The sequence below is a fragment of the Rutilus rutilus genome, assembly GCF_951802725.1.
Source record: "Rutilus rutilus genome assembly, chromosome: 17".
NCBI classification, from domain to species: domain Eukaryota; kingdom Metazoa; phylum Chordata; class Actinopteri; order Cypriniformes; family Leuciscidae; genus Rutilus; species Rutilus rutilus.
In genome coordinates, this window is record NC_140230.1 from 22148377 (window position 1) to 22162185 (window position 13809).

Below are 13809 nucleotides of genomic sequence, written 5' to 3' on the forward strand. Positions count from 1 at the left end.
TGTAAAACAAAAGGTTTGTCAAGCACTACAGCTGTGCTTTATATCTTTATAAATGATTTAATTCTTAAGCTGTTCTTTCAATGGCAATGGCAAACTTTGGTCTCTGCAATGACAGTAAAAGTTACCGCCTAATGCACGTAATTTACTGCAGGAATTACCCTTATGAAGAGATTTAATGCAAATGAAGCTATAGAAAGGGAATAGTACTCCCTCTACTGAGTGAAATGACCCATGTAGCAATTATTTTAATTTTAACTGCAAGGTCAAACCGTTCTGAACATTTAAAACTGTCATTACATAACATAAGTTACATCACTCAGTTCTCCCCTCATTTCTCAGAAACATATGGCTCTATTTTCAAAAGATGAATGACAGAACAACCTCCTTTTATCATAAAGTCGCATGCCTTCTAAAACTGTCATAACATATCCCCCTAACAATCAATCCAATATATATCCAAAAGGGATGAATACCATATCTGAGTTTTTAAAAAGAAGGCCACGGCAACTCATTTTACAGGCCATTTTGAAAGAGGCCTTGGTGACTGGAGCACTTGCCATATTTTTTTTTGTCACACGAGCAATAAATTAGCCACATTTATAATGCTGACAAGTTTCATTCACACAATTGTGTCAATACAAAGGCATCATGTTCTGAATAACTGCATGAAAAATATAATGCAAATGAGGACACACAGACATGTTTTTTCTTTCTGTCGAACGCTTTTTTTATTTGAAATAACATTCTTGTGGATTTATATATGATTTATGGCATCATTAACTGCTATAAATATTTCAGTTTCTTTACTGGAGGCAGCAGTCAGTATCCTTTATACTCGTATATGTCTTGAATTCCATAGCAAATAAAACAGATTTCAACAGATATAGACACAATGTGTTTCATTCACATTCAGAGCAGATGCAAGATTATTTTAAGCATACATTTTTTGCAATACACTGACATGAAACAAAGTGAATACTGAGTAAATAAGTAGGCAGAATAATATGCAATTTTATTAAAAGAGAGTACATGAAAGCCACACATTGATCAAGCAAGGGGCCAAATAGTATCAAGTGATGGAAGAACTTAAACTAAAGTACTATAGAGTTTGATTAGAAGAACATCCTTTGACTTAACAATCATTTTAAAAGATACAGGAAGCATTTTCTCCACCTAGGACATTGACTTCATGACCACTTAGTGCCGCCATACATGATTATGGTATTAAACATGCCCTACCCTCTCATGGCTTTCCCATCTTAAACAATCCCTCCTAATTCCAGTCCCCTGTAAAAGAAGCCTCAATTAATTATACAGTCTTAGTTGGCCTGAGTAAAGATGAAAACATGAATTATTCATGTGTAATTTCACTGTGTGTGAGTGTGAGGGAGAGAATGGATACATTTTGAAGAGCCAACTCAGCGTAAGACCAACTCCGTCATCTAGCGAGGCTTCATTCAGTTTCATTCTGTAACCTCGCTTTGTTCCCCTTTCACAACTTCATCCTCTTCCTTGACATTTCTCAGCTTTGCCCTTTTCAGTTTCTCCATTTTTCAAACTTTTCCTTGTCATCATTTCTATTACCTCTCTGTTCACCCTTTAGCATGAGACGATCTCTGTAACTAGTCCTTTTGTTTTATTAGATACATTGTGATTAAAAGAGAATTAGGTCATTCCAAGGCCAGCCCAGTTACAGTACAGAAAATGCTCCAACTTATGGTCTTTGCTGTGATTAATAGAATCGTTTACCCCAAAATGAAAATGCTGGCATTATTTATTTATGTCATTTCAAACATCTACAGTATGCTGTTATTTTCTCTTTGGAATACAAAAGGTAAAAAAAAAAACACCATAAAATTAATCCAAAATTAGTCCAATTCAGTAGCAACACAACAAAACACAAAAGTTATTTTAAGGTCCAGAAATACCAACGAAGATGGACTGAGTTGTCCGTGGATTAATAGTCCAGAGAGTTCACAGTCCTTGAGCAAAAAATATACCTCAGAGTGAAAATAGCCACTTCAGGGAGTTTAGATGCCAAAAGATGAAAACAACTCAGATTGACTGTATCTGTACAGGTGAATATGAGTCAAAAACACACATCCTTTCAGTGGTGAATGATGAACTGCAGTATCAAAGCCTTTGGCTGTAAGAGGTGTTGTTGTCTAAAATCTGCCTCATCTGATGACATTCACTTCATCTGCAGAAACAAGAGCCTTACAGTGATTAAAGTGTCATTGTTAGAAACAGTAACTTGCATTAGCATTGCTTTCTCTTGCCGGGCTTCCCCTTGGATGTTGTTTGTCATTTATTTATTCGTTTGGCTGTTTGTTTTTTGTTTTTTAAAATATTGTGTTGAGGCATCTCATTTGCATATTCCTCCTGAATGTGTGCCACTTTGCTCAAAGCAATGTGTTGTGCAAATGTATCAAATTTTAATATTCTTGACACCAAGGGGTCCGTGCATCATGAGAGTAAAGATATGGCAACTGATTTCCAGATGAATACATTTCCACATTTCTACATTTTTTTAAACCAGAACCTAGTGCCCTCTAAATATTTCAGATATACGTATATTGCACACTTGAAAAATTTGATATAGAAATGTCACCATATAATGTTTCATTGTAAAAAGAATACATTGCAAAACATTACTTTTGCACAAGTCTTTGTGAAATATAAATGCAAGAAAACAGCAATAAAACATGATATGATACTATAAAATATGATTGAAAATTGGAAGAAAAAAAACAAAAATAATAACAATAATAACAACTTGTTTTAAGGATGTTTTGATATTTCTACTGAAAAACAAAACCATTGATTATGAAAATGATTTCCACAACTTTGTCACTTCCCCCTCTAAAATTCACACCTCATATTGCTGTTGTCCATCTCCAAGCTGTCGACTCAAAGAAGACTTCATTTTCTTCACTGTCATCAAATTCATCTTCCTCTCCTCGTCCCAGTCTGGTGTTTGCTCTGTCTTCCTCCTCCTCCTCCACCTGCACCTGCATGTCCATGTCATCACACCCTCTGTTTGCTGCAATCATCTCCTGTATCTTTTCCAGCAGCTCTCTGACCTGGTGGCTCTCACCCCTGGCTTTATTATTAAAAACATGATACCTGTTTCCACATCTGTCAACAAGCCACTGCAGGGCTGTCCCTTCACATTCAATGTGCTGCTCAATGGCTCTGTCTCCAAGCAGGTCTCCAAAAGTGAACAGAACTATACTGTGATCCCAAACCGTGGAGCCCAAAAGCCTCAAATGGTCCTCCATCGCCTTCCGCTCCCGCTCTTTAAAGGAACAGTCGACGCGAACGACCAAAATGAACGCTACCGGACCAGAAGTGGATAGAGATACACTCTGTGTGATTTCATCTTTATTCAGTTCAGGAGTTTGTTCTATGGGCAGATGTTTCCACCAGCCAGGGGTGTCTATGATGATGACCTGCTGTCCTCCAACCTCTCCATGTCTCTGAACACACCGGGCTGTTCTTCTTGATCCAAACACCTGCTGGCCGAGGATAGTGTTCCCTGTTGAACTCTTCCCAGCTTCTCCATAACCCAGAAGCACAAGACACAATTCTGAGAAATTCTTTCCAATATCTAGAAAAAGACATGGAAATCAACTGATTACGAATTGATCTTCAATAAAAGCAATAAAATGATTGTGTTGATGTTTTGATGTTTGACCATTCGTGGCTATTTTCTTGCTCTAGGAGACATTGAGCTGTGGTGCTCATGTGAGTGATATGGGTTTGAACTCGGCCTGCAACATTTACCCAGTCCAATTCCTCCTCTTGTTCCTTAATAATTTCCTGTCACTTCATGTCTCTCCAATACAAGATTAAAAAATAATAATAAAAAAAAAAATAATAATAAAAAAAATCAAGGACTTTTCAGAAATTTTGTTTTGATAACAAATATTTGCTTGAGGAATAAGATTGTAATGTCAAGTGTTTTGCAAAATGAGTTTTTCCCCAACAAGATTTGGCTCTGTGCTTATATAAACAAAACTATATACATTACATAAAGCTCATTATCAAATATCACATTCTCAAAACAAGCACTCAGACTGAACTCAAAAGCTCTGCAGAATAAATAATGCATCTCGAATGACACAGCGCTTCTTTGATGCACACCGAACTCCGAGACAAGGTGACGCCAAAAACATTCTCATCACAATTAAACATGTTTTTTCAAAGATAAACTAAGACCATAAAAAAGCCACAAAAGAAACACAATTTGCAATTTGAACTCTGTAAACCTCCTCCTCCACCACCACCACAATATTTTATGTACTGAAATACTTTCAACCTGAGTAGCTCTTATCTTCCTCTGAATCCTCCCTTTGTCTTTTTCCTTTTTCAGATGTATTTTGCTGTCAGTCGTGCAGAAAGATGCATGTGCTAGATGTACCTAAAGGTGTGTGTAGAGTTTCGCAAATGCAGTGGAAACATCAACAATTACTTGTGTTTATAAAAATGCAATAAAAATGTTTATAGTCGTTTAATTTTTTTCCCCTTTAATTTGACTTTTCTCCCTTATCTTTTTTTGTTTGTTTGTATTGTGCAGCACTTTAGGTCAGTTTCTGTTGCTTTTAAATGTACTGCTCTATATAGTAAACTTTGACTTACCTTGACTAGAAGCATTCAGTAAAATCAAATGGTCAAAAGTATTCCCTAATCAAAAGTATTCCCTGTATAAAATTTGTTAAGAAGTATGACTGCGAACAAATTCCTGATGCTTTTGATTCCAATATTGTTTATTTGTAAACAATCACAACGTAATGATAACTGTAACTGCAATTTTATTAATTTTCTAATGTTCATTTACAGTATAATAAAAAGAAATTACCATTTGCTATTTATTAATATTTTTGTTATTAGCTAATTATTATATATGTTGGGTTGGGAATGTTCTGTATTTTGTGTGGATCCTTTGAATAGTATAACAAAATTCAAAAACTGGATTTTGTTATTTATTTAATTACCACTTATTCCGAACAATGAATCTGTATCCCTAAAGAGATGTGGTGGTGGAAAAAAATTGGTATGGGAGAATTACAAAAATATATATATATTTTGCATTCCCTCGCAAAACGTTTGCGTTCCCAAAACGCAAAAGATTTTTTTTTTTAATTCTCCCATCCCAAATATTTTCCACCACCGACGTCCTTTAGGGGCTCCGTACATCTGTGCATGTTATTTAAAATTTTTTTTTTTTTTTTTTTTTTTTTTTATAGAAAATATAATGACTTATTTTTTCCATTGCAATGACTTAGTCTTCATAGGCTATTTGTTGATGATGTATGAGCTATTTTGACTCATTGGATATTGTGTTTTACTCTGAAATGTAACATTACAGAAGTAAAATGTTTTGAGAACTTCATGTTGACTTTAACAACATACATTCAAAAGTGCAAAACCAGCATCTTACCCTTCATTAAAGTCTTCATCATCCTCAACTGTCTTTGTTTCTTTGCTAGTGCTTTTGCTTTCTTTTCTGCTGCTTTCCATTTCTGCTTCACTTCCTTTAGAGTCTTAGGGTCAATTTCATAATAATGGCCCCTATTTTGTGCCACCATCTTTTCTATCTTCTCCAGCAGGTTTGTGACCTGATTGCCGTCATCCCAGTTCTCATTGTTGAGGACATGATATCTGTTCCCACATTTCTCAGTTAGCCACTGTAGAGCCTCCCCTTCGCTCTCAATAAACTCCTCTATAGTCACGTCCCCCAGACAATCTCCATGGGTGAACAGCACTACGGTATGAGCCCACACTCTCTCTCCAAGAAGCTCCATGTGCTCCACCACTGATTCCTTCTCTTCTGGTGTGAATGACATGTCTACACGTAGGGTCAGCAGAAGCACGTGTGGTCCTGGTGGACATAGAGACACACTGAATAAAAGTTCCTCTTTTTCCAGTTCAGGAGTGTCAACCACAGGGAGAGACTTCCACCATCCTGGGGTGTCCACTATAGTCACATTTCTCCCGTTCACATCACCTTGTCTTCTCGCACAAGTGGTGGTTCTCTTAGCGATGAATGACGCCATACTCAAAATGGTGTTTCCAGCTGAACTCTTCCCAGCTCTTCGGAAACCTAACACTATCATCCTCATCTTAGAAATGCGGACGTGCTTGTGATCTGGTTAAAAAACAAGATCAATTAAGCACAAATATCAACATTTTCTGTGTAAACTGAGGTTAAAGGGATAGTTCACCCAAAAATTATAATTCTGTTATCATTTACTCACCCTCATTCTCCCGACAAAAGGAGAATTTTACCATTTACTGTAGCTCTCAAATCAAATATGGTGTCATTAGACAAGTTGCATCAAAAGATGTCAATGGAAGTGAGAATAAAAAGATATTGATCTTTATTTCTTTTTTTGTATCGCATAATATATGCAGAATTTGAAAACTACACACAAAGCTTGAGTACTGTAATTTGAATAATTTGACTTCAGACACACAAATCACATTGAACATTTTCAAGATGATGTGTTTTTGTCATTTTTGAGCTTGACAGGCCCAGGTCTCATTCACTTTCATTAAATGGGGGAAAAAGCAACCAGGATACTCTTTAAAATGTATCCTTTTGTGTTGCATGGTAAAAAAAAAAAAAAAAAAAATCACACAGATTTGGCACAACATGAGGATGAGTAAATAATGACAGAATTGTTTATTTTGAGAGAATTGTCCCTTTAAAAATGGTCCGGATTCATGAAACATTTTTAAGAATAAACTTCTGTTTAACTGCTTATTTTCTAACTTAAAAAAAAAAGGTAAGAATATTGTATTGCCAAAAACATTTCTTAAGAATTTTCTTAAGACAAAGCTTTATACTCTTAAGAAAAATTTGAGAACTTCTTGAGAATTTTCAAGAATTGGAACATGACAATTCTGTCATTATTTACTCACAAAAAGTATTCTCGTCACTTCATAACATTACATTTGAACCACTGTAGTCACATGGACTATTTTATATATGTCTTTACTACCTTTCTGGGCCTTGAAAGTTGCAATGACGTTGCTGTCTATGGAGGGATCAGAAAGCTCTCGGGTTTCATCAAAAATGTCTCAATTCGTGTTCCGAAGATGAACTTACGGGTCTTACGGGTTTGGATCGACATAAGGGTGGGTGATTAATGACAGAAATTTCATTTTTGGGTGAACTAACCCTTTAAGAAATGTTTTAACTTGGCTCCTGGTTCTTACCCTGCTGTACAAGCGGAGTCCCCCATTGTTCTTGTACCATCTTCCTCCTCTGGTTTGCTCTCATGTATCTCCTCGTCATCATTCCTTCTACCTCATGCAACCTGCCCATTTCAAAATGACAGCTGCCGTTTCCCATGACCATCGCGTCTATTTTCTCCAGAAGCCCGGCAAGCTGCGTGCCAGTAGCTCTCTCAATGTTAAGAACATGATATCTGTGTCCACATTTCTCCACTAGCCAGAGCAGAAGAGACTCCCCTTCACTTCCAATGTGCTTTCCTAGAGCTTGTTCCTGTAGCTGGTCTCTGTACGTGAACACAACTATAGTGTGATTCCAGACTCTCTCGCTCAGAAGCTCCAGGTGTTCTTGCGCCGACCTCCTGTGTTTTTCTTTGAATAAAGCGTCGACACGTATGACCAGCAGAACCGCATGGGGCCCAGGAGGACAATGAGCCACGCTAAGCACAATCTCTTGTTTCTGAAATTCAGGGGTTTCTTTTACAAGGTAGTTCTTCCACCAGCCTGGCGTATCAACTACAATGACCTGCCTTCCGGCAAAATCTCCATACATCTTCACTAGGGGTGGCACGGTACATGAAAAAACATCCGAACCGTTCGGTTCGCTTGTCTCGGTTCGGTGCGCGTGTGCGTCGCGCGGTTTGCACGGTTCGACGCATGCGCAATGTAGCCTCGTGCCCGTGCTAATACAATGCTAAATCATAAATCAGACATATGTAGAATTACATTACAATGTCCAGCAATCGATTTATATAGTACACTGAGTTTACCTAGACATTTAATGAGATCTACTCCACTATATGTTGTTTTTTTCATGTGAATAAATAGGCTACATAGATCGACTGTTCCACGTAGCCTAATGGTCCAGTGGCAGAACTTGCCAAGCGTATCAAAGGTTCTGAGTTCTAATCTGCGATCGTATATATTTTTTTCTTTATCAAAACCGATTATGTTTATCAGCGGTTGTATATCAAGCAGGGACCGATTTGTATGAATTTTGTTTTATTATTTAATCGGAACGAGTAGCCTTGAGTCTCCTCAATGGCTTGAAGCGCGCGTCCGAGTGATGAATGTGCGGCCGCTGCGGTGTGTGCGCGAGCCACGAGAACACTGTATCAGCACCACTGATCGCAACTGCAACGAGCACTTTGATCACTTGATTAAAAAAACACATTTCAGCGCTAAATTGCTTCTTATTTAACAAACGAATGAAACAAATACTTTGCTAGTTAACTGGAAATGTTTTATTTATTTGTATTGGTACACCCGTGCTGCAAGATAATATCAACCCTGGCAAAAAATGGTGGGGACATGTCCCGCCTATGATGACGAGACACGAGGATAAATTGACAAATAACGGTCCAACACAGCCCACGTAGCTCTACAGATGATGGACCTCCAGGGCCACTGAAAGTTTCCTCAGGGTGACTGCTCACTCATATTACTTCAGAATGGGAAATGAGAAGCTGCGTTTTGCAAACACACCCCATTTATGAAATAAATAAATAAATAATTAGATAATTCAGCTATATATCATATGCTGAAGTAAATTTTTGGAGTGTTAAAGATTAAAAGAAAAAACAACAACATGAACCGTACAGAACCGAAAACCGTGACCCTAAAACCGTGATACGAACCGAACCGTGGGTTTTGTGAACCGTGCCACCCCTAATCTTCACACACTGGGCCGTTCTCCTTAGATGAGGCTCTGCATGACCTGTTATTAGGTTTGCCAAAGAGGTTTTCCCTGCTGCTCTGTTTCCCAATAGCACAATCCTCAAATCAAAGAGAAACTGGACTCCTGTCAATAAGAAACAATGCCTTCCTAATATCAAAAACATTATTTCTTGTTCCCTGCTGTCTATGAATAGAGATCCATTGTACTTAGATTTGAACCTTTCTTAAATATGAAATCAGAAAAGCACCAAGAATTGAAATATGTGAATCAGGGAACTTACCAAAGTCACTTGCTTCAGATGTAGCCATTGCTGCACTTTCTTATTCATTACCCTCCCTAAAATATTTAGAAATAATGTCACTTTTGGTTTGAATTAGTTACCGCACCATTTAAATGATACAAGAAGGTTAATAAAATGACTTCTGTCTTCAACTTTGTATTAATGTGTTTTTGTGGCACCAAGATCAAGCTAATGGATTAGGCTTTTAAAATGACAAGATTACCACCCCATACATTTACAGCACTTTTCAACAAGCTTTTAGAAGCCATTAGCTATCTGTGAAAAAAATGAATAAGTGAGGTGAAAGGAAAAAGGGTTTTACCTTTGTTCTCATCACAGCAGAAGAGCTGACAGTGAAATGAAGAATATTATTCTTGTGTGCACAACAAATATGAACAAAACTGGTTAGTCTGGCTGAACAAGTGGCTCAAGACTTTTAGAGATTAGTATCGGAAGCGGCTGTGTTTCCATTACATTGAACAATTTAGGTCTATATTTTAAAAGCCCATTGTACATATCCATCCTGCCTATTGTAATGCATTTATGATCATAATGGCCATAGTATGTATGAGTGAAATATTTGGATTATTTGATTAGTGACATGGAAATAGAGTAGAATCTTAAATGTATCTTATACAAGTGTCTTTTTGTTTTAAATGTTTCAAAATTCAACAAAACTACATTGTACATTTTGAATCTGGTGTCACCACCACAGGATTGGGAATTGTTTTTAAAAAAATATTTAAAGTTATTGTACACATTTTAAAGAAACGAATATATGAATACAATGAATATATTTTCATATATGATAATGTGTATTATAAAATCACACACACACCACTTTTATTAGGTACACCTTGTTAGTACCAGGTTAGAACCACTTTTGCCTTCAGAACTACCTTAAAGGTGCATTGCGCAAGTCTCTGAGTTTTTGCAGAACTATGCCCCCTTCTGGCGACACGCGAAACTGCAACCAGAGTTGTGCACGCTGTTACGTGGAGTTTGCGTTGGGGTTTGGGATGAACTAGAAGCCGATCTCTTTGAATCCATCTTCTACTTTTAGTCGAGTCCCAAAATAGATAAATAGCCCTGGATAAGATGCAGTAGGCATTTTTGAGGAAAAGTACTTCAAGTGTTGTTTCTATATGATTTTTAGGTGCTGAATCCATTTCTGACGTATAACAAGTTGTAAACATCACTGTTTTGGCATAAACAATAAAAACAAAATGGCTGCCAAAAAAAAAAAAAAAAAAAAAAAACGTTTTAATGCATTTATTGCAGTTTAAACATGAAACATTATAACTAAACTATGCATTCTCAGAATATTTAAACGTGTAAACAATGAAAAAACAACATTAACATGAAAGGGACAGTTTTTAATGGCTGCTGGAATTATGCCAAGGTACCAAGGTACACTGGGAAGCATATATCAGTGGAAATATGCAATTATGCCCAGCCCGAAGGGGGGAACTTGGAATACACATGACCCCAGGGGGCTGCATATTGAGAATCACTGGGGTGTCCAGCCGCAGGTGGAATATTTCAAACCCAGGGGTGGCAAGGTGGCTTGCCGAGGGAAAGACACATGCTCAGAGAGGCTTACAGTGGACTACACACGTGGGGGTCACCCAGAGGCCGTGTTAGGTGTCGCCCAGCCTGCAGCTCTACAGATGTCTGTTAGCGAGGCGCCATGCGCTAGAGCCCAAGAGGATGCCACACTCCGGGTGGAGTGGGCCGTCACACCAAGGGGGCATGGTCGACCTTGCTGCTGGTAAGCCAAAGCAATGGCGTCCACTATCCAGTGAGACAACCTTTGCTTGGAGAGAGCCTTTCCCTTCAGCTTCCCACCATGACAGACAAAGAGCTGGTCTGAAGTCCTGAAACACTGTGTTCTGTCTACGTAAGCATGGCGGGTGCGTACTGGACAGAGCAGTGCCAAGGCTGGGTCTGCCTCCTCCGAGGGCAGCGCTTGCAGGTTCACCACCTGGTCTCGAAAGGGTGTGGTGGGAACCTTGGGCACATATCCAGGCCGGGGTCTCAGGATCACGTGAGAGTTAGCCGGTCCAAATTCCAGGCACGCTTCGTCAACCGAAAATGCCTGCAGGTCCCCTACCCTCTTGATGGAGGCCAATGCAACCAGGAGCACTGTCTTCCTTGACAGGAACTTAAGCTCCACTGATTGCAGAGGCTCAAAGGGAGCACTCTGCAGAGCAGTTAAAACCTTGAGAGGTCCCAAGAGGGAACGAGAGGAGGGCGAGGAGGATTCAGTCTCCTCGCTCCTCTCAGGAAACTGATGATCAGGTCGTGCTTTCCAATGGACTTACCATCAACTGCATCATGATGTGTGGCAATGGCGGCACCATACACTTTCAGGGTGGAGGGAGACAGCCTTCGCTCCAACCCTTCTTGCAGGAAGGAAAGCACGACACTGATCGGGCCTTTCGTGGGTTCTTGAAGTTTAGAAGAACACCAGTTGACGAAGAGGTTCCACTTCAACGCATAGGCATGTCTCGTGGACAATGCTCTAGTGGAAGTGATGGTAGCCACCACCGCTGGTGGTAGGGTACTCAAACCTGCCTCGTCCCGTCCAGGAACCACACATGGAGATTTCAAAGATCGGGACGAGGGTGCCATAGGGTGCCCCGTCCCTGAGAAAGCAGGTTCTTTCTCAGAGGAATTGGCCAGGGAGGTGCTGTCGCGAGGAGTACTAGTTCTTGGAACCAGGTGCGGTTGTGCCAATACGGGGCAACCAAAATTACCTGCTCCTCGTCCTCCCTGATCTTGCGCAAAGTCTGCGCAAGAAGGCTCACTGGGGGAAACGCATACTTGCAGAAGACCCGCGGCCAGCTGTGCGCCAGTGCATCCGTGCCGAGCGTGCCCTCGGTCAGAGAATAAAACAGGTCGCAGTGGGACGAGTCGTGGGAGGCAAACAGATCTACCTGTGTGTCAGAAAACTGAGGTTTGTCCACGGGGTGAAGGTCTGACGGCAGGTCGAAGTCACTGGGACTCGGAGCGTGCCGTGTTGCCATGCCCACCTCGGGACTTGATCGCGAAGCGGTCTCATATGAAGCAAACCGAGCGACGTTACTGCGGCTGCGGATGCCATATGCCCCAGGAGCCTCTGAAATAGTTTCAGTGGAACCGTACTCTTGCCCTCGAACTGACGAAGGCAAGTTAGCAGTGACTGCGCGCGCTCGCTCGTAAGCTGCGCGCACATGGCGACCGAGTCGATTTCCATACCGAGAAAAGAGATCCTCTGCACGGAGCAGAGTTTGCTCTTCTCCCAGTTGACCCGAAGGCCCAGACAAGCTAGGTGCCGGAGCACTAGGTCCCTGTGTTCGCAAACCTTGTCTCGAGAGTGAGCTAGGATCAGCCAGTCGTCGAGAGGAACAAGGGCTGCCTCGACAACCTTTGTGAAGACGCGAGGAGACAGGGCTAGCCCGAAAGGGAGAACCGCATACTGGTATGCCTGCCCCTCGAATTATATATATATACTGGTATGCCTCATTTGCATATGTAAACATGACATTTCAGAAAACTTGTAATACAAAAAATGTCTGTCTCTATGTAAGTGAAAAACTGGAAAGGTTTTATGGTGATATCTATAACTTAAAAATTTTACCCTATCCACCTGTAGTGTTTCGGCTGTGAATAATGCACCTATTGTTTCAATAACAATTACAAGAAAATGGGACCTTTATTTCAATGTTATACGGTGGATCCTTATTCAGGAGACATTGAACTTTCTAAAAATGTGGTATAACAACTTTTCCTCAAAAATGCCTACAGGGTTACACAATCTTGAAGATTCGGACCTGACTATTTTGCAAAAGTCGCTTGAGTTGTCTTCGCTGATGCGGATAATGGCGGCGAATACACAAACCTGCCAGACATAGCCAGGTGAGCGTGAACGCGCATGACGTCACGCCCAGTCGATTCCGTCCCGAATCCCTCTTATTTATTTTACTGTACAGGATTATAGAGGCAATCGCAGTGATCATAGAAGGGCTCATTCAGCCCATCAGGCAATTGTTTAAGCATATATGGGTTAGAAAAACGGGTATTTTTAACATGAAATGTTGCGCAATGCACCTTAATGCTTTGTGGCTTCCAAAAGTGCTCTATTGGACTGAGATCTGGTGAGTGCGGAGGCCATTTGAGTAAAGTGAACTCACTGTCATGTTCAAGAAACCAGTTTGAGATGATTTGAGCTTTGCGACATGGCAGGTTATCCTGCTAGAAGTAGCCATCGGAAGATTGGTATGGTCACTGTGGTCATATAGGGATAGACATGGACAGCAACAATACTCAGGTAGGCTGTGGCGTTTAAACGATGCTCAATTGGTACCAAAGGGGCCCAAAATGTGCCAAAAAAATACCCCCACACCATTAAACCACCGTGAACAGTTAATACAAGGCAAGATGGATCCATGCTTTCATGTTGTTTACACCAAATTCCAACCCTATCTGAATGTCGCAGCAGAAATCAAGACTTATCAGACCAGGCAATGTTTTTCCAATCTTCTATTGTCCAATTTTGGTGGGCCTGTGTAAATAGCCTCAGTGACCTGTTCTTAGCTGACAGTGTCTTTTGTTGCTGTAGCCCATCTGC

The 13809-nt window shown here is 40.2% G+C and overlaps 1 protein-coding gene across 1 annotated transcript; it reads right to left on the reverse strand.

Annotated features, from left to right (window-relative positions):
* Positions 1-712: 712 nt before the first annotated feature.
* On the reverse strand, positions 713-8393 carry LOC311276302 (GTPase IMAP family member 8). Its single transcript, XM_084385899.1, has 4 exons — positions 7225-8393; positions 5444-6151; positions 2876-3610; positions 713-2200 (listed from the first exon to the last, which is right to left on the reverse strand). Exons 1-3 carry the CDS (start codon positions 7790-7792, stop codon positions 2877-2879), a joined length of 2010 nt encoding a protein of 669 aa, XP_084242025.1. The 5' UTR covers positions 7793-8393; the 3' UTR covers positions 713-2200; position 2876.
* Between the last annotated feature and the right edge of the window lie 5416 nt (positions 8394-13809).

Excerpts from the sequence above, each read along its gene's own strand:
- LOC311276302 (XM_084385899.1), bottom strand. The coding sequence starts at position 7,792 with ATGTATGGAGATTTTGCCGGAAGGCAGGTCATTGTAGTTGATACGCCA. Across the intron at positions 6,152-7,224 it reads GACTCCGCTTGTACAGCAGG|ATCACAAGCACGTCCGCATT; the intron begins GTAAGAACCAGG and ends TTTTTTAACCAG. Across the intron at positions 3,611-5,443 it reads GATGAAGACTTTAATGAAGG|ATATTGGAAAGAATTTCTCA; the intron begins GTAAGATGCTGG and ends GTCTTTTTCTAG.